Source organism: Cervus elaphus, chromosome 8 (assembly GCF_910594005.1).
Source record: "Cervus elaphus chromosome 8, mCerEla1.1, whole genome shotgun sequence".
NCBI classification, from domain to species: domain Eukaryota; kingdom Metazoa; phylum Chordata; class Mammalia; order Artiodactyla; family Cervidae; genus Cervus; species Cervus elaphus.
In genome coordinates, this window is record NC_057822.1 from 13,575,499 (window position 1) to 13,598,004 (window position 22,506).

Sequence of the window (22,506 nt, forward strand, 5' to 3'; positions counted from 1 at the left end):
ACTGAGGCTGCATTAGGTGACAGGAAAACATTTAATATGTCACTTTAGACCTTGGAGAGCAGCTCAGCTAAGGTACAGAGCCAGAGGCACTAGCAGGTCACAGCCTTCTTAGGAGATCACTTATAAGCCCTCACTTCTGTAATGATCAGATGACCTCTCCCCCAGGGCTGATTGGAGAACCAGTAAGAATTTGTAACCATGAGTCCTGGCCTGGCACATATGCAGAAGCTCAGCAGTCATCTTGGCCAGTGGGCGTTTTCTCCCACCACCACTGGCACAAGCCTGGATCTTGTGTTTTGAAGAGAGACCACAGGATTCCACAGAGAGGAGCAACTGTCCAGACCCCCGGCATTCAGTGCAGGGGGGCCAGGGGTGATGGTTCAGAAGTCCTGTCACTGAGTGATTAGTCCAGGTTGGACTAGCTCATTTGGACTTGGGAGTGGGGTGGGGGGGGCACTATGAAGGCAGGGTGTAGGTATAGCTGTTTTATTTTTTGTATGTGTGAGGTGATCAGCTGTCACTGTCCCTAGGCTGTCCATTCAGTGTCTCATCCGATGCCGCTTCCTGAGTAGCAGTCTTTTCTGCCTACTCTCTGACACACACAGAAACTGAGACTCCCAGAATCATGTCACCAAAGGCGGAAAGGCAACTGGGTGGCCTTGGCTCTGCTTTATTGACCTCAGAGCACCCTTTGGATGCAGTTAAAAAAACAGACAGACACAATGAGAACGGAACTGGATCCAGGCTGGTGCCACCTGACCCCAGGAGAATTTCCCCAGTCAAGGTGGATTTATACAAAATGCCAGAGGAGGAAAATGAGGCAGTCTGGTGCTGAGTCCAGGAGCAGCCAACTGGCAGAACAGCAGTCAGTGGAAGGAGAGGGCAGGTCATGCCTCTTTCTCGTAAGTACGAGTGCAAACTGCACTGCCATGGGTGAGTGTCTGGAATAAAGACAGTCAGATTAGGGCAAGGGTGTGGGCATGGAAGGAACTGGGGACACTCCATTCTGATGGGGAGAGCCCGCTGCTGCTGTGTTAACAATTCTCATTTACTGCCTACCTACTTATATGCCAGGTACTTGGCAGATACTTTTATCCTAATGCTTGTACCAAGTCTTTTTTTTTTTTTTTTTGGCTGTGCCACGTGGCTTACAGGATCTTAGTTCCATACCAGGGATTGAACCTGGACCATGGCAGTGAAAGGGCTGAGTCCTAAGCAGTGGACTGCCAGGGAATCCACCCAAGTCTTTAAGTTAGGTATTGTAATTCCTCTTGCAGAGATTTGGGAAAATGAGCTTTCAGGGAGGAGGCAACTTCAAGACCCCAGAGTGTTTCTCTTTCCCTTGTACCATTCCTTTCCATCCTTAGTGCCTAAGAAGGTGCCTGCACATAGTAGATAAAAAGGTGAATAAAAATGTCCAGAGACTCTTGGGAAAGGACTATCTTAGGCCACCTATTCTCCATTCTTTCCCAAACTTAGGGTGGTGCCAGGGCCACAGGCCAGAGCCCCCATCATCCTGCCTGGCATCATACAGCCAGGCCCATGGTTTCACCATCGCCTGATTGCCCAGCGAGTATTTGGTCCTGTATATCACATTCCCAGCAGAGCCAGGTACCTCATTCTAAACTGCAGGGACCCCTGCCCTGTGTGAGTGCAAGAATGCAGTGAGCAGGTTACACTGACCCAAGAAGGTCTGCAATGAAGATGCTGAGGCAAAAACCTGAGACCCTACAGGATAAGGAGGCAGAGACCACAAGTGGCTGCTGTCTCTACCCTTGGTGGGTGTTCAGTCAAGGCTATATTCTTTGGGTGAGGTCCTTAAACAGACAGATCTGACAGCCTGGTTGTTGCTTTCAGCCCAGGCCTCAGTCAGATACTTGGAATAGGCCAAGCATGGAAAGCAGTGAGAGGAGGTGCGTGAGCCTGGAATGAGGTAGAAAGGACTGTGCTGTCAGGGCCCAGCCCATCACCAGCCTGTCCCTGCCCAAAGGGTTAGGAGATGGGAGCCTCTTCTACACGGCTGGAATCACATTTGGCCATGCTTTCTACCTCTCCCTGGGCAAGGCAGTGGGCCCATGCAGAGGATGAAACGAAGGCTGTAGAGTGTGCCTACTGTAGTCCTCCCACACCAGTGAGGCTTTGTGCTCTGCAACCACTCTCTCCTTCAGATTTCCCAGCAGTCCTACAAGGTTGCCGTTATTAGAACCCACTTTACAGTTGGACTTGGAGAAGGTGACTTGTCCAAAATCATGTACCCTTTTAAGCTGAGATTTACGCAGAGGCATGTACAAGCCCAAAGCCACGGTATTACGAGTCCTAATACCACTCAGGCCTGCCTCCACCCTCCATTGGTCACAGGGCATGACCTTGGCTTTGCACAATAGGCTTGGCTGAAGGGACAGTAGAAACCAATTGGGTAAGGCTTCAAAGTTAATCCATCTTACCAGAATGAGTTTCCCATCAACTATTTCCCGCACAAGTGATGTCTCTTGTCCATTCCACTTTTGCACGTGGACAAGTTTGCCGCCATCCAGCGTCACGATGGACTGTGGAAAGAGGGTAGAGGCCTGAGCTGAGATCTGAGCTAGGATTGAGGGGCAGGAAGAGGTCTGGTCACCGGGGCCACAGAGGACTTAGTCTCTGATCCAAACTATCGATGGTCTGAGAACCAGAGCTCAGCCAGCCCACCTCCAGCCTAGTCCCATGAGCCATCTAGCTCACCACTGCTGCTTGGCTGGAAAGGGGGGCCTTCAGCTGCTGGGCAAGAAGGGAGAAGCGGGCAGTACAGTGAAGTCAGACAGTCTGGCTCTGAGAGGTGCCACCAGCCTTCAAGATGGGCACTTATCCCACACCCTGGGTGATGCCCACAGCCCCAGTCCCTCTAAGATACAGGAGGTGGGTACCAGCCTAATCCCTGGGAGAGACTGGTGAGGAGGAATAATCCTGAGACTCCCTGATGGTGATCACACATAGTGTCTAAAAGAACCTTGGGGATGCGAGGTATTGGAAAATTAGACTGTCCTGTCCGTATTCCTATGCCCCTTGGTCCATATCATGTGACCTCTCCTCTCCAGCTAAGTAAGCAACAACTGCCAGGTCCTGGGACTGGGTCCCTTGGGGTGTTCCACAGCCCTGGTCAATGTCCACTTCGTCTTCTGGGTGCTGCCAGCCTACTTCAGCTGGCTCTCATCTGGCAACTTTTCCCAGGTCTCTCTAAAAATTTGGGGGCTTTAAGCCAGGCTGGGGGACCCTGACTGACCAGCAGATCAAAAGTGGCTGTGTGTATGTGGTTGGGGCTTGAGGGGTGGTAGACATGCACCCTTACCACCACCTTCCTCCTCATTCCCATACCTCTAGATTTTGGTCCATTCAGAGCAAGTTACTTTTAGCCGAGACATCCCAGAGAACTACTATTGGGTTTAATTGGGGTTCTTGCCCTTCAAAAAGATAGGCTAGCTCAAGGAGGTGAAGGTATATGGTAGGGTAAGCACTTCTCTCCAAGGTGGGCTGTGATTTTGGGGTACCATCCCCTCTATGCTGCCAGCTTCTATGTGATCCTGGGCTGGGCTCCAGCTTCCTCCACAGGGAGGATACTAGACCCTCTCCTGTCCTCGGGGGCAGCTGTGAGGAAGAAGAGATAGGGTGTAGTGGAAAGGTACTGCTAGAGGAACACCATGTCAAGGGCAAAACCCCTTTGTTTTCTCTCTTCCATGCCTGGCTCAGGGGCTGGGAGGCTTGAGGCAAGCAGCCAAGACAGCCACCTGCAGACAAGCTGCCAAGACAAGTCCTGAGACTGGAGGTGGATGCCCTCTCCCTCCCTCGAAGGAGAGGGGTGGAGGCTTGGCAAGAAGATACTACACACACACCAAAGACAGTGCTCCATCCAGAAGATAACTTTTCTTCCTTGTAGGCTGGCAACACTGGAAATGGTTTCTCAGGGTCACTGACCAAGCCCGGGAGGTGGAGGCTGAAGAAGCATCTGAGTAGGTCTCCACCTCTTGTCCTCAGCTGTCTCCTTGGCTCCTGGCAGCCAGGATCACCTGTTCAGTTGAGGACCCTGACTTCTGGGCATTGTTCCTAAAGTACTTGAGGTCACAGCCATGTCCACATAACTTCCCCGCCATCTATGGAAGGGGAAGGAATGCCAGAGCCGTTGCAGGCCATGTGCAAGGTCACCCAGCTGGAGCTAGTGTAGACTCTGAGGTCAGAATATCCTGGCTCTGTGCAATCCAGTCCCACAGGCAACAGGTAGATGCTTCCCAAGAAGAGAGGGAAGAGAACAAGAGGACAGGACTCACATTTCTTTAACACTTGGGACATCCCAGCACTCCACAGGCCAGCTTCAATCCCCCACAACAGCCCACCCCTCAAGGTGCAACAATAGGGTGCCGCCCTATTCCCCTTCAGGGCCTCCCATCCCCCATGGCCCCTTCCTCAACTCACCTTGACCTTCCTGTCATCTGCCGTGGTCTCATCGAACTCGACTCCCAGCTTGAAGCTGATCTCTGTGTTCTTGAAGGTGCTTTGTGTTTTTATGATGACTGTGTCCCCATTCACTTCGATGATTGTGGTAGGCTTGGTCATATTGGCCACCTGCCTGGTAGCAAAACCGACACCTGAGGGCAGAGGGAAGGGTGTGCGCATGAGCTGGAGTGAGAGGCCAGGTACAAGGTACAGTGACCAACTCTTAGACCAGAATGTGGGGAAGGGAGAAGAGGCGGGTGAGAACCTTCAAAAGACGTTGTGTGGCTGTTTTGTAATTCAGTTTTTCCTGTTAGCTCTGTGCAGTAAAGAGACATTGCTGATTCCACGAGACATGAGAAACTTAACAGACAAGCGTGCCTCACAGCAGTCAGTAGCAGAGCTGAGAGCAGAATAAGCTACCATTAAGTGCCTCCTGTGTGGTAAAAACCACATTTGTAAGTCTCATTCAGTCCTTCCAGTCTCCCTGCAGGACTGATGCTAGTATCCCTACAGATGCAAAAACTGAGAGTGAGTTGAAGCCCAGGGTCACAAATCTGGAATTCAAATCCAGAATGTTCGACTGCAGAGCTCACTTTACTGCTCAGCTAAAAAGGCTGGAGCCCAAGGCTCTCGTCCAGGGCATTTGAGTAGCTTTCCAAGCACAGGCGAGGAAGAAAGAAAAGAAATGTGGACTTTGCCTTCTGGAACCTATGGACAAGGATTTTCCACTTCTGAAAGCTTTTGCTCTGAGATGCACTGGTGCTCATCCCCCATAAATGATAACAAAGACATTTTCAAAACCTCTTCATGATCTAGGAGGGAGTGTTGGTCTCAGTGTGCAGTTTTAGGAGAGGCCTGAAGTGGTAGGCAGTCAGACCTCCAGTCCAGGTCTCCTGTGGGGACTCCCCTCGGCCTCAGCAAGGCTTCCCCAATGCTGCAGAGAGCGTGGAACAAACAGCCCTGCCGGTCGTGGTTTCCCTAGTATCTGGCCTTTTGCCTCCAACTTCCTCTTCCAACGGTCTCTGCTGAGCTGTTCTCCAAGGGCAGAGGCTTTGGTGAGGTGGTGGGTGGAAAGCCCCTGGATGTGCCTGGCTACATGGGTGGTTTTACTTAATGTTTATAAGAGCCCTGAACAGTTGGCTTTATTATCCCCAATTTACAAACAAGGCTTTGAGAGTGAAGTGACTTGTCCAAAGTGAAAGGATCAGTGGTTTATCTAAATTTGAATTTAGGCTCCAAAACTGTTCACTATTCCTCCTGGGCCATCCTGTCTCCCAGCATGCACTTCATCCAGGTCCTGAGGCCGCCAAGTGTGCCTGAGATCACTGACACTAACTAGGCTGGGCCTCTTCGTCCTCTGAGAACTTTTGGTTTAACATAAGAGGGGCTCAGGCACCCTTTGCAGCTGTGCTGCTGCTGGCCCACCCTGCCTGGCCACTGAGGGATTTGGCCTTGCCCCCTGTTATCAGGGGCTTCCCAGGTGGCGCATGGTAAACAATTTGCCTGCTAATGCAGAAGGTGCAAGAGATGCAGGTTCAATCCCCAGGTCAGGAAGATCTCCTGAAAAATGAAATAGCACCCCAGTATTCTTGCCTGGAAAATCCCAAGAACAGAGGAGTCTGGTGGGCTACAGTCCATGGGGTCGCAGAGCCGGACACGACTGATCACGCACCTGTTACCAGAGTGAGTCAGGCTAATCCCACTCCCCAGCACAGAGCAGGACCTTGTCACTGCACAAGGAGCTGTGTTTACTTAGGACCTACCCAGAGGTGTGGAGTGTTTGAGGAAGGAAGGCACTGTGGAGTCAGTGAGGAACTGAGCTAAGAACAAGTTACAGAATTAGGAGACTCGGGAAGAGATGGATTCTACTTAGAAATGAAGCTGAAGCTATTTACTGAGAGCTGAGGAGGGTCTTCTCTCCCCTACAGCTTCTCATTTTTTCCCATCTGTACAACAAACAGGCTGGGTGGATTGTTAGACCTAACCCAAGTTGGGACAAAATAAGAGAGGTGGTAAGGATGGTGGAACTCACTTCAGGGACCTAGGTCTTCAGTTCTGATGTCTGCTGGGAGAGACTTAGGGGGTTAGGGGTGTGGAGCTAGCTCTGGGCATCCCATCTTCCCTAACAACTGCCCTGGGCCTCCTACTTCTCCAAGAATTATTGCCCTCTTGGAGTCATTGGGCATAGTGTTTAGCATAGAGGGGCAGTTGAGCACTTTGGCCTCAAAAGTCAACACTTGTGGTCCTTATTTCAGGGGTCAGGAACAGGTGGGAAGTGCCTGGGGTCAAGCCCCCACCCCCTCCCTCTTTGGTTAACTGTTATAATCCAGCCGTCCCCTGGGAGGAAGGTGTGGAACCTAGCTCAACCATGAACATTCCAGTTTTCCCCATCCCAGCTAGGGGAACTGGGATAATCTCATAGCTGGAGATTCCAGAGAAGTGATATGACCTTCTCCCTCTAGCTCATATCAGAAGGGGAAGGGCTGAGGTCAATGATGGATTAAGCAGTTCTTACTACTCCCACCCCCAGGGCCTATAGTGGGAACTGCTCTGAGTTGTTAGGATTTAGAAATCTAGGTATTCACATCAGCTCTGCTGTGTAATTGATTTGACAAGTTTCTTCTCTTTCTGGATCTTGGCTTCTCCATCTGTTGAACCAAGGCACGGGGACCTCTCTGCAAGATTCTTTGAATCTTCATTCTCCTCCATCCTGGCACCACACCCGCCTAGGCCAAAGACCCTCCCTGCCATTACTGGGTCTTGGCTTTGCTCCAGGCCTCTTTGCTGCACCCTCTAACCGGATACTTCCCCAATGAGCAGTTATCCTTGGGCTGCAGCTGGTGATGGGGCTTCTTTCCCTACCCTACCACTAGGCTAGTTGGTGAGAAAGGGGGCAACCTCCAGCAACAATCTACCCTAACTAACCCAACACAGAGGAGCAGGGGTTCTTGCTAACTCTGCAGGCCCATCTTACCTCCTCCTCAAAGCCTGTTCACAGCTGTTCCCCCTTCCATCTTTCTCCTGGGGACAACCTACTTAGGACACTTCCCATCCATTCTATTCCCTTTCACGGTTGAGTTTCCAGTTCCTAAACTGCCCATGCTTCTTTTCTTTTCCTTCCTCCTCACCTTCAATCAGTGCTCCTCTTTTACCCACAGCCCTACCTCCAGATCATAAGCCCTACTTCCTCGAAAGTGCCTCCCTGCCCCCCAACATCAACCGACACAGCTGCCCCCTGGCGCCTCCTTGCCTGCGAATTTCTCTGATCAAGTTCAGACCCTTGAAGTCCCCTCCAAGAATTCCCCGGCGATCCAGTGGTTGGGACTCCGCGCTTCCACTGCAGCGGGGCAACCGTTCATCCTGGATTGGGGAACCAAGATCCCACATGCGCCTCGGGAAGGCAAAAATAAAAATAAAAAAAGCCCCCTCGCAACAGGCCTCGCATGCCGTAGCCCAGGCTGTCACCTTATCTGCGTCCCCTGGCTCCCCAACGTTGACCAGGAGGGATGCAGCAGGCATGCAAGATCTAGCCAGGGCTAGAGAACTGCTCCGACCGGGCACGCGGCCAGCCCCTCCCTAACAGCATCCATCCCAAGCCCAGCATCCCGAGCCGTCCTCACCGAGTGACTTCATGTAGTCATCGAAATTCTTGCTGTCCACTAACTTCCAGGTACCCACGAAGGCGTCCACCATGGTGAAGCTGGGCTAGGTTGCAAAAGAGACGACAGACAACGCGCTCAAGGACTCTGGGATCAGCAGCTCCCAGCCCGCGCTGCCGCTTTAAAAGGCCCCTGTGTCACGTGACGGGGGCGTGGCCCACACCCCCGCGCCCGAAATAGGAAGCCCCAAGCGGGCCCTCTCGCGCCCGGGGCTGGTCGCCCATCCCCCATTGCTCCGAGGGGCGAAGGGGCAGCCGGTGTCACCCAGCTTGCCTACGTCACCGCGGGTCCCGAGGTCCGAGTCCCTTCCCCGGGCTGGTAAGCCCTGCTCCCTTCCCTGACCTCAAGGCTCTCTTCGGAATCTGCGAAGGAAGCAGTTGGGGCACGGTGCCCGCGAGCTGGGGCGCAGGCCACCGACATCTGTCCCCTGGTCCCTCCCCGAGCTTGGGGTCAGAACAGAGATGAGAGACCAGAGGAGAAAGGAAACTCGCCTTTGGGCATGATGCCCACGCCGGGAAAGCACTGGCCGACTCTTCGCGGCGCAGGCATCATCCCGATCTTCATTTTACAGTTGAGGGGAGCCAAGACTCAGCTTGGGGCTGACAAGTTCGCAGGAAATAAGGAGACGGTGAGTGGGGAGTCCAGATGGCGAGCCTGGTCTAGCTGGTCCCAGACCCCGCGCTCTCCCACGGCTCCCCGCTCTGCCCGATGGCGGGGAGAGGCACCAGGGGCAGCGTGTGTCCTCCGCCCGCTCCCGGCAGAAGCGTGACCCTGTCGGTCGCGCCGCGTCTGCCCCACACGTGCTCGCCCCTCCCTGCGGAATGTCTACCGCGCGCCTTTCCGCCCAGCTGTCCAGCTCCCCCCTCCACCCTGCCGGTGCGCCAGGCTTTTCTGACCTCTGCGCACAGCTCCGAGCCTTTGCTCCCGTCGGTCGGCCGTTGCCTCCTCACCCTCCTTCCGAAATTCCGTCCTTCCAGCCGGCTTTTCAAGGCTCAAGGACAGCTCCGTTCTGCCTGACTGCCGCTGGCCCCCAGCTGCCGTCCTTTCTCTGACCTTCCACCGGCAGGCAGCCTTCCACAGGCAGCCTGCACTTTCAGAGACTGGCATTCATCTACCTTGTTTGACACTACAGTTTCCAAAGCACTTTTAATAGTAAGATCCATCTTGTGTTGCTGTTTTTTGCATGCTGGGGGCTTTAAGTGCATTGTCTTATTGAACTTAAAACCAAGTTCCTGAAGTAGGTGTTATTATTATCCCTTTTACAAAGGAGCAGACTTGAGGTTTAGAGGAACCCTTTCATTTTTTAATCCAACAGTTATTAAAGCACCTACTTTGTGCCAGGCCCTGGGCTAGGCTCTGGAGAAACAACTGGGAACATGACACGTACTTACGAAGGAAAACGCAAAACAGAAGGGAATGGTGCCCAACTGCACTTAAGCCAGCAGAGATCTGCAGGGTGGGGCCCAGGAGCCCTGGGATCCCTCCAGCTCTGCCACACACGTACAGTGTGGCGGGCCACCTCCCTGGACCTCTGCTTCTCTATGTGGAAGTGGAGAACATCTGCCTCTCTTCCCCTAACGTTCTGGGAAGCAGGCCAGGGAGGAAGAGCCCTTTCTCCCCCAAGTTCTTGGTTCTGCTGGACAGGTCCACTTGCCAGAACTGAGCGGGCCTATTTCTGCCAAAGCTGCAGGGACAAGCCTCAGGGCTGGGCACTGAGCCCCAGTGACCTCACTGCCGGAGCAGGTGCAGGAGGAGGAGGGGATCGAGATGGTTTCTAACCCAAGGTCACAACCTTTAGACACAGGGCCGCCTCCTCTCTCAGACACGGAGTGCTGGAGAGCCAGGGGCCAGAGCGCTCTCCCTACATGGTCTTTATAAAGCAGTGCTGAGAGCTGGGGCTGGGTGAGCAGCTGCTGGCAGAGAGAACTGGGTTCCAGTTCTGATTCCAGTGGGTGCTGCCTATGTGGATGTGGGCAATTCACTTAAGCCACACTGAGTCTCAGCTTCCTCTCAAAATGGGGGAAATGACAGTATTTACCACATAGAGGTTTTGGAGGCTCTTAAATACATTTAAAATGCTAAGCGGGGTAGACTGAATCAGTGTTCAATGCTGCTGCTGTTATTATCATTATAGGATAATTATTATTATCTCCATGGTTAGTTCTGGACTCCTGAGACCTGCTCTCAGCTCTGCTCCTGACCTGCCAGGCCACACAAGGCAGATTGGTTTGCTTCTCTGATCCTCAGTTTTCTTATTTATGAGACAGGATTAGAAACTGCTGTAGCTGTGAGGAGGGGGCTCTAGAGATCTTCAGAAGTCTTTTGCATCCTCTCGTGGGCCCTGTCTAAGCTGAGCAGCACGGTGCTTTGAGAAACTCTAGACAAACCCCAGACCCGTTATTCTCGCAGCTCTACCCCATCTTTGCCCGCCCCACACCTCACATGCTCAGACCTGGCTCACTGGAATTGACTCCCAAGCCACACCCTGTCTCCTTCCCACATGACTTATCCTCCCTTCTAGGTATATGCAGCCTTCTCCTTATCCCTCTCATTACCTGCATCCTCCCCACCCTCTTGTGCTCACTACACTGGGGGAAAGCGGGACAAGGGGAGGGAATATGTGAGCCCTGTCCCTTTTCCTGTCCCCCCGTTGTGTTGCCCTTGGTAAATCCAGATGTGGATTTAACATCTAGCAGGCAGCAGGGACCAGTCCCTGCCAAGAGCAGCATCACCCCAGCCCTCGCCCTATAGTGATGTCACTGTTCTGTTTCCACAGCAACCACAGGCTGGAAAGATGGAGAAGAGGAGAGATGAGTAACCAGGAGAGAACCAATGAGATGGGCCGGCAGCACCGGATGATCCATGGGGCCATGGGAAGGCGGGCGACGAAGGCCTACTCAGCATCTTCAGCTGTTCCCTGGCCCTCCCTGCCATCTGGACGCCTCCGCTAGGGGATGTGCTGCTGGCACAGAAGAGATGCGAGAGGTAGAGGCCAAAGAACCTGAGCTCGGAGGCTCCAGTGACCCAGGGACGTGGAGACCCTCCCTTTGCCCCTTCAGGGCCTAAGTCTGTGGATGCTGACTGCCCTCAGCCCACCCCCAATAACTGGGAATTTTCCTCTTTGGCTAGTTACGGTGGTGGGGTTCTCTGCCTCTGCCTGCCACGAAATCGAGTCTTAGACAGACTTTCCCTCTGCACCCTCATGCCCCTCCCTTGGTGCATGGTCTGTTCAGAAGCAGTATCTTTGGGAAGAGGCCTGGCTCCTAAATCCCAAGCCTGCCACTTACTAGCTAGAGACCCCGAACTAGTGCCTTCCCCCTTTTGAATCTCCTTTCTTCCCAAATGGAGGGAGGCCATCTACTTTTCTGAATTGTCATGAGGATGGAAAGAAATAACAGATGGTAAGCCTCACACACAGTAACAATGAATGGTGACCCCACCCCCACACCTTCTCCTTTCTGGGTCTCCTCCCCAGGGCAGTTGACCCAGCAGTGCTCAAGAATAAACCAAGGCTCTTTGAGACCCATAGGAGAGGATCCAAATATATCTATTTCTCCTCATTGATGTCACTGGGGGCCTTCAGATGCTGCAGAGGAGTTTCCTCATCTCTCCCTTTCTGTCTGTCTCTAAATAAATTGAGCATTGCCTGTGACCAGCACTGTGCTGGGCTCAGTGGGGACCCAGGGGGGACAGGAGAGCCACAGCTCTGCACTTCCCGAACTCACAGTGTCGGGGGGACAGCTGCCACTGTGGGAGGAATGGAGTGTTCTTTCTGTCACTGGGAAATCACTTCCTCGTTCCCCTAGAGTTCTGGATACTGTGAGTCTGAGAGAACAAATGATGGCAGAAGACAGAGGTTTACTCAACACTGCTTTGCTTTTGAGAAACTGCTGCCTGTGGCAGAGTGCTCCCTGGAAGGAGAACAATGGCTCTTCTTGTGGGAGGTTGGGTGGGGTGGGGCGGATGGGATGCAGCTCCTGGTGGAGGGCAGTCACTCTTGCTTCTCAGAAACCGGCTGTCCTCCCTGTTGCTGGTAGAATCAGCCCAAACTCTTTTAGCCTTATCTCATTTGTTTCATGAACATAATTTATTACTTAAGTGCTGCTCTAGGAGGCATGCCTGGCAGATAGTAGGCATGAATGAATGACTACTGAACACTGAGGGAGTGAGTGTATGAACGCATGAGTGAGTGATTGAATCTGTTTGCCTCCCCAGCTTTAGGGTCTCAGGAGTGAGACTTGCTTGCATTCCTATCCTGCCCTTGTTATTTACCTACTAACTTTGGCTTAGATCACCATCTCTCTGGGTCTCTTTCTCCATATGCAAAAAGCAGTCCCCACCCAGCTGACCTCCCAAGGACTCTGGGACGATAAGGTCGAATTGGGAATGCAATTACAAAGGTTAATTATTTCTCTTCTCAGCCTGCTTGGAGAGGCAGGCCCCACAGCCCCCATGCTGTGGCCCCTACGCAGCAGCCGCTCTTCCCTTTTTGTGCCTTGAAGGGGTGCCATGTTTCTCGCTTGCTATCTGCCTGGAATACTCTTCCATCCCAGGCCCTACTCTTTTTTATTTTATTTCCCAAGTTTTATTTATTTGGCTGCCCCCGGTCTTAGTTGAGGCATACAAAATCTTCAGTCTTCATTGTGGCCTGTGGGATCTCTTTTTTTATTTTTATTTTTTTAATTGCGGCGTGTGGGATCTAGTTCCCTGACCAGGGGTTGAACCCAGGCCCCCTGCAGTGGGAGTGTGGAGTCCTAGCCACTGGGCCACCAAGGAACTCCCAGGCTCTGTTCTTTTAGTTAATGCCTGTTCACTTTTCAGCTTTTAAGCTTAACTCTCTTTGCCTCTAGGAAGCCCTAAACCTCCCTGTCATAGCACTTATCCTAATTTCATGGGATCCTTTTGCTTCAGAACCTGTCTTCCTATTGAGGCTTTCCAGGTGGCGCTAGTGGTAAAGAACCCACCTGCCAATGCCAGAGACATCAGAGACTCGGGTTCGATCCCTGGGTCAGGTAGATCCCCTGGAGGAGGGCACGGCAACCCACTCCAGTATTCTTGCCTAGAGAATCCCATGGACAGAGAAATCTGGCGGGACACAGTACATGCAGTCACAAAGAGTCGGACGGGACTGAAGCGACGTGGCACGCACACACACTGTCTTCCTGTTAAACCAGAAACCCTGTGAAGGCTCCCCCTGTGCCCACAGGGCCTGGTGCAGGGACGGGCAAGGCTTTGTAGAGCAGACAAACGAGCTCTCTCGAGCAAAGAAAGCCACTTGTCCTCGTCAGTATTCTCTCTGTTTGAAAAGTCCCCCTCCCACCCCCACCTCGTCGACTGCTCTCAACTTTCTTCCTGCCAAAGTATTCCATCTCCTGTCCTCTTTCTTTTCTCATTCCATTCCTGAGGGCCATTTCCGGTGTAGAGTAGGGCCCCAAGTCCTCTCAGGGGAGAAGTGCCCTTCTGGACACACAGGTGTAGCCCGAGTCTCTTTGGGGACAGGCAGGCTCCCAGGAAATAAACCAGATCCCAGACTTGGGGCTGCTCCTGGCTCCTTCCCCAGATTACTCTTCTATCAGATGAAAAATGTGCCTCTGAAAAATTACAGATGATTAAGATTGGATTAAGTAAAGTATAATTAGAAAGGTAAACCTAGTGCTTACGAAACAGCACCTCACACCACCCTGCGTTCTGGGTCGTGTCCATGTGCCATGTGACCTGGCGCCAAACAGGTGGTTCAATGGTCACTCCCTCGAGTGCACTTCATTCAGGAGTAACTTGCCCAAGATTCTGGGAAGTTTCAGCAGCTCCAGGAGGCCCAGCGAACCTGGCTGGTGCAGACATGTGACTGCTGGATTGTGTTCTTAGGTGAGGAGAGCTGGCAGGCCATGGCAGGGGGCCTGGCAGGGAGTTGCTGTTGGCCTCGGGAGTCTGGGGCCAGGCATGTTCCAGGAAGCAGATACAGAGCCAAGGCTGTCAGCCTGGCTGGGCCTTTTCTGAGGGGCCTGGGATCTTGGGGTTGGCTGGGAGTCAGCGAGGGGCAGCACCCCTGGGGTCTGTAGTGAACAGAGACACCAGATAAGAAAAGGAAAGAGTCTTTTGTGGGAAGGGCTGGGTTGGCTGGGGCACGACCAGGACCAGAGCCTGTGGCAAGCGGTTTCCCCTTCTGGGGTGGGGGGTGGCAAGACTAAGAATTAGAAGCCTGGGATCAGAGGCAGGAGGGATGTCAGATGAGCACGTTAGCCTTCCCTGCACCGGGGTCATCCAGTGCAGGGGTAAGACGAGCCCAGGGAGGCGTCAGGAGCCAAGGGCCAGCTCGCTGCGTCATCTCTATTTGATGAACCAGTGTGTGAACTGTCAGAGGCGGGGAGCTGGATATGGAAAGACCACTGGTGGGCAGTTGAGACGTATCAGCTGTGTGAACTTGGCCTGTCAGTGTCTGTGCCTGTTTCCTTCTCTGTGTGATGGGGCTCGTAATATCTACCTTTCAGGGTTGCCGGAAGGGGGGAAACAAGACTGGGTGTAGAGAAGCTTGGTATGCTGTAAAGTGTGGTGCAGAAGATGACCACTAAAGTCCGTGCAGCCCTTACTAAGTGCCGGGCACTGGACTTAACAACTTTCTGTCTTTCAGCTCTTACAACCCTAACGACGATTCAGGGATGTAGGTGCATTTTCCCCATCACCTGTTTACACATGAGAGTGAGGGTTTGGACCCAGGCATACTTTCTTCGGAGTTTGTATGTTGTTGTTCGGTTGCTCAGTAATGTCCAACCCTGTGACCCCATCAACTGCAGCACACCAGGCTTCCCTGTCCTTCACCACCTCTTGGAGTTCACTCAAACTTGTGTCCATTGATTTGGTGATGCCATTTAACCCAACCATCTCATCCTCTGTTGCCCCCTTCTCCTCCTGCCTTCAGTCTTTCTCAGCATCAGGGTCTTTTCCAGTGAATCAGCTCTTTGCATCAGGTGGCCAAAGTATTGGAGCTTCAGCATCAGAGTTTGTATGACTTAACTACTATTCTACATTGTCTTTCCCTGTGACCATCTTTGCCCTGTCTTGCTTTGCAAACTTGGGCCAGTCTTTTCCCTTCAGTGTCCCCAACTCCATGGCAGGAGTTGGACCAGATAATCTCTTTAATCCTTCAACCTTTGGCAGTCAGTAGTTCAAGAAGGGAACATCCAAGTGGGGAAGAGGGTGAGGTGGGGCTAGAGGGATGAGGGGACAAACTTTTCCAGCATCTCTGCCCCAACCCTGCCCCTCCTTAGTGGATAGACTGGTAGATTCCCCTTTGCCCTACAAGTTGTGGGGCCAAGGGAGCAGGTGATGTTTAGCCCCAGCCTGAAATACTCGCTGGTCACTGAAGGGGCGGTCACTGAAATCCGAGTGCCAGGATGCCTGACAACAGGCAGGCAGGGCCCATCTGCCTGGGCTAGCAGACCCTAGAGGACAGGAGGGCCACAGCCTACTGGAGCCACACCTCTCCACCCACCCATCCTGGGCCCCCACCTCCTTTCTCAGGGTCAGTCTATCTGGGCACCAGGCCTGGCCTGGGGCTTGCTGCTGCTGCTGCTAAGTCTCTTCAGTCGTGTCCAACTCTGTGCGACCCCATAGATGGCAGCCCATCAGGCTCTCCCGTCCCTGGGATTCTCCAGGCAAGAACACTGGAGTGGATTGCCATTTCCTTCAATGCGTGAAAGTGAAAAGTGAAAGTGAAGTCGCTCAGTCGTGTCCGACTCCCAGCAACCCCATGGACTACAGCCTACCAGGCTCCTCCATCCATGGGATTTTCCAGGCTAGAGTAGGCCTGGGGCTTGGGATAGGGCTATTACTAGGCGTCCTCCTTGTGTCCGTGGCCTGGGCCTTCAGCCAACTCAGGGCACCCACTACACCACACACACGCACTCACACCCTGTATCCTTCTCTCTCTCACTCATTGAACTTGACTGCCACTGGTGTGATGCCTGGACCTGTGCAGGTCACTGACAACCAACAGATATCCAGACTTAACTCTCATTCTTGAGAGATGGGAGAAGTGGATGCATGTGCAGATTATGACAACACAGAAAGACTGTCACTATTCCAGCGGGCTGTACACAGACCGTGAGAACCCACAGGAGGGAGCCGCCCATTCTGCCAGTAGGGCCTGGAAATGCTTGGCATACATGATACCCACCTACCCTTTGGGCTGGGTCTTGGTGAATACATTAGAGTCTGCCAGGTGTGGGGAGAGGAAGTGGGAAAGCAGGGGAAGTGGAGAGAGTTAAACTAGGGTGAGATTTTCCTGCTGATTGATCTGGGAAGGGAGGATAGCTTAGGGCTAGGCAGGAGAAGGTCTTGCCCATCATGGAGGAAGTGGCTTTTCTTCTGAAAGAATGGGAAACCATTGAAGGTTTTGGGGCAGGGCAGCACCACGATCTGACTCATATTAAGGGAGGAGTTTTCTGGCACTCATGTGGAGGCTGTGGCAGCCGTGATGGTCTGCTCAGCCATGCTGGCAGACAGCTGGAAGGGGAGAAGCAGCGTGGACACACCTCTCCTAATTAAAGGCATGACCTGGCAGCTACACACAGCTCCTCTCTCTGGGTTAGAAATTAGCCACACATCCATGTGCAAGTGAGACTGAGAAACGTGGTCATTATTCTGGACTGCCTGTTAGTCTAGAAAAAGGGGAGAATGGGTGTCAGGGGGCCAGAGGTCTCTGACACAGTGGTTAACAGTCTTTCTCTGAAATCAGACTTCCTGAGTTTTAAGTCCTGCTTTGCCATGCACTGGCCATGTGGGCAGGTCACTTGCCTTCTCTGTGCCTCACCTGAGGGTTCAGTGAGGTAACACACCATGTCTTAGAGCAGAGCCTGGTGTACATAGTGAGGCCCAGGGCTGTCTTTGGCAGAAGCCAAAGAGAAGGGAGTGTTTGGGGGACAGGTCCTGCCTGAGTCCCCTGGCAGAGCTGAGATCCCCCTGGGGGCTGATGTATATCTGGGGTGCCCAGGACTATTTAGGCCCTTTAAACCCCATGGTTTAGCTGAGGCAGAGGATGCTGGGAGCAGGACAGGGGGTTCCTGGGAAAAGAAAGGCCAATCATGGAGAAAATTCAAGAATACGTGGGCCAAGAAAAACTACCCCTGGACCCAGGAGCTCCAGAAGCATCCCAGCATGGAGTCCCACTCGCAGGAGTAGATCTGGCCAGGACCAGGAGGAGGTAGGTAGTTTTGAGTCCATGGCACTTGAAGAAGCAGAGCTCATGGACTCCGCCTCATCCCTGCTATGTGACTCCAGGTGTCCAGCCATCATTACCCTTCTCTGGACCTGGGTCTTCCCATTTGGAAGCTGGGGACCACTTATCCCTGCTTCCTGCCACGTGACTGTGAAGAGGAGATGTCGGTCCTGGCTCTGGAATCTGGGTTGCACCTGCAGGGCTGAGCTCCAGGAGGGATGGGTGGCTGTGGATGACAGTGCGCCCCCTCCTGGAAAGTGGGGGCATTGCAGCCTAGTCCTGCTGGGCCACTTGCCTGTCCTACCTCTTCTCTTGTTTGGCCTGTGCTCTATTTTCCCAGGCTGCTGGCTGTGAACCAGGGTGGGATAAACGCTGATGCGGGAGGGAGAGGAGGAGAGCCAAGAAGGACTGGGGTGGGAGGGAGAAGTGGGGAGAAGATACAGCAACTTCAGGAAAAAGGCAGGATGGTAAGATTGAGGGCTCGTGGGCAGGGATGAGAAGCTTAGTGTGAGTGGGGAGGTGTCTAGAGTTAGCTTTGGAGGGACTCGTGTTCCCCATGTTCAGGCCCAGATGCAGAGCTTGCTGAGGGCAGACGCTGTGCCTCACTGCTCTTTCTGTCCCCTTCCAGGGCACCGATAGTCCCCCACAGAAAACAAGTCTGCTATCAGAGTTCGTTGGTTGACCCGGCACCCACCCCTGGCCTTCATGAAGCCCTCTACGCACCCCCCTGCCCCCTGCCACCCCAAACACACACACGCTTCCAGACTCTGCTTAGGGGAAGATCTGAAAGGCAGCCCTGGGCAGAAAGAAATGCCCTGGGAGGCAGCAGACGGGGTCCCAGGCAAGGCACCCTCTACTCTGTGACCTGGGACAAACCACTTGCCTTCTGGAGTGGTCTCCCCATCTGAATAGCATGAGGGGGCAATGTGGTTTAAGAGCCATTTTACAACAGAGAACACTACAAACAAATTTTTAGGTAGAAGTCCAGGAGATGAAACAAGTGAAAGGGAGCTGAACTGGTGGAAGCCGGGAAGGGGCCTGGAACATACTTATGTCATCCAGGGGGCCGGGGAGGCTGATGTAAAGAGTGCCAGGGTGGACACTTGGGTCTCTGGGCCTGGCAGGGCTGACTGCCCCACCCTGCCTGTTCTTTCTGCAGCCTGGAGGTGGGGGCGGAGATGGTGGTGGGGAGATGGGTGTCTAAGGAGTTTTGGCAAAGAAGAGGCAGAGCCCATCTCGGGTTACCTTTCTGTCCCAGCCCCACTCCCAAAAATAGAGTGTTCCCTGCCCCCTTGGGGTCCCTGTGCTGGAGGGAGGGATTTGGATTCCAGGGTCTCTGGATGCTTAACTGGGTCTGGAGTCCCACGTTAAAGGATGAGGAGATGGGAAATAAAGGGGAGCCACAAGATTTGGTGTCAGGAGGCTCCTGGTACCCCCACTGGTGATCTGGAGCAGCTATTGCCCCTCTCTAGGTCTCATTTTCCCCATCTGTATGATGAAGGATGAATGCAGTGATGTCCTTAAACCCTCTGTGACTGGAGGAAAGATGGAGGTGGGGCTGGAGATGGTGCTGTTGGCGCTGGGTTTCCGAGAAGATGGAATCCTGCTTGGAATTCGAGGCAGGGATGGTGGGTGTGGCATCAGAGGCTCGGAGAGGGTGGGGTGGGGTGAAGTGGTCTGGCAGGAAGATTTACTCTGAGCCTGGGCTCTGCAACTAAACTGGTGTGTTTTATTTCTTCTCAGGGGCTTCCCTCATGGCCCAGTGGTAAAGAATCTACCTGCCATGCAAGAGACGTGGGTTCGATCCCTGGGTCGGGAGGATGCCCTGGAGAAGGAAACGGCAACCCGCTCCAGTATTCTTGCCTGGGAAATCCCATGGACCGAGGAGCCTCTTGGGCTACAGTCCACAGGGTCACAAGAGTCTGATACAACTTAGCGGCTACACCACCGCCACCACATTCCCTCTCAGGACCACACTTTCCCATCTGTCTGAGGGGGCTGGGTGCTCTCAGATCCAGGAGTCAGTGACTGTCTGGGTCAGACTGGGCAGGGGTTTGGAGCTGGCCCAGGGTCAGGGTCCCACTGTGCAGAGCCGAGAGTGGCTGTCACAGGCCATGGGAACCCAAGACTTAGGTAAGATGCAACTGCTGAAAAGAATTTAGGGGTTATAACATCCAACTTTTTGGGGTTTCCAGGAGGGCAGCCAGGGTCCCAGAATGAGTTGGGGACAAAGCCAGACCCAGAACAGGGACTCCTGATCGCCTGTTTCAGCCTCGCTCCATAAGAAGCCCTGATCAAGAGGTACAGAGCAACCTGGGAAATGGGGAGACTGACCCTTCCCTGATCTCTGGGTCTGGGGAGGTAGGGAGGACAGAGGTGACATATGTGGAGATGATGGTGCATAATGTTAGCCCAGCCAGCATGGCTTCCGCTTCCCTCTCCTTGGGACTGGTGATTTAGAAGGTCCACTGCCCTTCCTATCTTCCCGCAGGGGCGGAAGGAGGGATGCTGTGGGACACTGGAGTTTTGCAGAGACAGAGGTTGGGGCGTGAGTGTGGGCGCAGGGGTGTAGGGAGAAACTGAAGACAGGCTATTCCCTGTGTCTGGGGTGGGGTGGTTACCTCCTTGTTCAGTTCAGTTCAGTTGCTCAGTTGCGTCCAACTTTTTGTGACCCCCGTGGACTGCAACACGCCAGGCTCCTTGTCCATCAATAACTCTTGGAGTTTACTCAAACTCATGTCCATTGAGTCGGTGATGCCATCCAACCATCTCATGCTCTGTCATCCCCTTCTCCTCCTGCCTTCAATCTTTCCCAGCATCAGGGCCTTTTCCAATGAGACAGTTCACATCAGGTGGCCAAAGTATTGGAGTTTCAGCTTTAACATCAGTCCTTCCAATGATTATTCAGGACCTATTTCCTTTAGGATGGACTGGTTGGATCTCCTTGCAGTCCAAGGGACTCTCAAGAGTCTTCTCCAACACCACAGTTCAAAAGCATCAATTCTTTGGCTCTCAGCTTTCTTCACAGTCCAACTCTCACATCCATACATGACCACTGGAAAAACCATACCTTTGACTAAACAGACCCTTGTTGGCAAAGTAATGTCTCTGCTTTTTAATATGCTGTCTAGGTTGGTCATAACTTTTCTTCAAAGAAGCAAGTGTCTTTTAATTTCATGGCTGCAGTCACCATCTGCAGTGATTTTGGAGCCCCCCAAAATAAAGTCAGACACTGTTTCCACTGTTTCCCCATCTATTTGCCATGAAGTGATGGGACCAGATGCCATGATCTTAGTTTTCTGAATGTTGAGCTTTAAGCCAACTATTTCACTCTCCTCTTTCACTTTCATCAAGAGGTTCTTTAGTTCTTCTTCACTTTCTGCCATAAGGGTGGTGTCATCTGCATATCTGAGGTTATTGATATTTCTCCCAGCAATCTTGATTTCTGCTTGTGCTTCATCTAGCCCAGCGTTTCTCATGATGTACTCTGCATAGAAGTTAAATAAGCAGGTATACAGCCTTGATGTACTCCTTTCCCTATTTGGAACCTGTCTGTTGTTCCATGTCCTGTTCTAACTATTGCTTCCTGACCTGCATACAGATTTCTCAAGAGGCAGGTCAGGTGGTCTGGTATTCCCATCTCTTTAAGAATTTCCCACAGTTTGTGGTGATCCACACAGTCAAAGGCTTTGGCATAGTCAATAAAGCAGATGTTTTTCTGGAACTCTCTTGCTTTTTCGATGATCCAGCAGATGTTGGCAGTTTGATCTCTGGTTCCTCTGCCTTTTCTAAAACCAGCTTGAACATCTGGAAGTTCACAGTTCACGTATTGTTGAGGCCTGGCTGGAGAATTTTGAGCATTACTTACTAGCATGTGAGATGAGTGCAATTGTGCAATCAAACTCAAAATGTAGTTTGAGCATTCTTTGGCATTGCCTTTGTTAGGGATTGAAATGAAAACTGACCTTTTCCAGTTCTGTGGCCACTGCTGAGTTTTCCAAATTTGCTGGCATATTGAGTACAGCACTTTCACAGCATCATCTTTCAGGATTTGAAATAGCTCAACTGAAATTCCATCACCTCCACTAGCTTTGTTCATAGTGATGCTTCCTAAGGCCCACTTGACTTCACATTCCAGGATGTCTGGCTCTAGGTGAGTGATCACACCATCATGATTATCTGGGTCATGAAGATCTTTTTTGTAGCTCTTTTGTGTATTTCTGAAATTCTCCCAAAGACCAGCATTCTAGTCCCCAAGTCCAGAGGAAGAGACACCGCAGACACATACTGCTGGGACCAGGAACCTTTGTTGCAGTGCTTATACCTGGACAAATGTCTCCTCAAGTGAAAAAATAACAAACTATAACTAAAAATAACTGTGTACATGCACAGTTGGGGCAAATTATGAAAAACAAGATACAAAAAGGCCAGAAACCCAGCTGCTACATCTGAGGTGTCAAGAGCAAAAAGCAGGGTGTTGTGCATGGTCCCTGCACACAGCACCACCAAGGGGGGTGAGCAGACCACCCAAGCCACCCCTCTGACCTGACCCATGAACCCACCCCTACCCTCACCCCATTTAAGGAACCAGCTTGCCCTCCTTCAGGGAGTGAGCAAAGGAAACTGTTTCTTGCTTTTGCTCCCTCTTGCTGCAGCACAAGTCCCAGTAAAACTTTGCCTGAATTTCTCATCTGGCCTCTTTATCAGTTGCTATAGATTACACAGTCCAGGAACCTGTCAGTAACTCAGCTACATGTGACCTCACATACACACCCAGACGCCTGCTCACATATCCCCAACCCTTGACTGGTGACATAATTGGTGGGGCCCAGTGCAAAGTGGGCCCCTTGTTTAAAAGTTGCTAAGAAAATTAAAAAAGAAAAATAAGAATTAGTAAGAATTCCAAGCACTAAACCACAAGTGAGGCCCTTCTGAGTGCAGGGCCCTGTTGGGCTGCATAGGTCTCACACCCGGGAGGCTGGCTGCATGCCTAGACCCACCACCACCGAGGCACACCGGCCCCTGGGTTGTTGAGCTTCACACTGAGCCAGCGCCCCTCCCAGCTGGGTAGGTCCAGCCGCCCTTCATCTGGGCTGCATAATCCCTCCTACCCTTCCTACTCCACACAGCTCCCCCCTGCACATACCACCCTGCCTGCGGGCTTGGGGG

The 22,506-nt window shown here is 52.5% G+C and overlaps 1 protein-coding gene across 4 annotated transcripts; it reads right to left on the reverse strand.

Annotated features, from left to right (window-relative positions):
• Positions 1-623: 623 nt before the first annotated feature.
• FABP3 (fatty acid binding protein 3) lies at positions 624-9,146 on the reverse strand. Of its 4 annotated transcripts, XM_043909543.1 has the most exons (6): positions 9,020-9,146; positions 8,615-8,722; positions 8,085-8,169; positions 4,444-4,616; positions 2,445-2,546; positions 624-941 (listed from the first exon to the last, which is right to left on the reverse strand). In XM_043909543.1, the coding sequence occupies exons 3-6, from the start codon at positions 8,155-8,157 to the stop codon at positions 888-890; spliced, it is 402 nt and encodes a 133-aa protein (XP_043765478.1). In that variant the 5' UTR covers positions 8,158-8,169; positions 8,615-8,722; positions 9,020-9,146; the 3' UTR covers positions 624-887. The 4 variants fall into 4 exon arrangements, with proteins under 4 accessions (XP_043765478.1, XP_043765479.1, XP_043765477.1 ...); XM_043909544.1 differs by lacking the exon at positions 8,615-8,722 and having other exon boundaries at positions 9,074-9,091; XM_043909542.1 differs by lacking the exon at positions 8,615-8,722 and having other exon boundaries at positions 9,020-9,074.
• Positions 9,147-22,506: the final 13,360 nt, after the last annotated feature.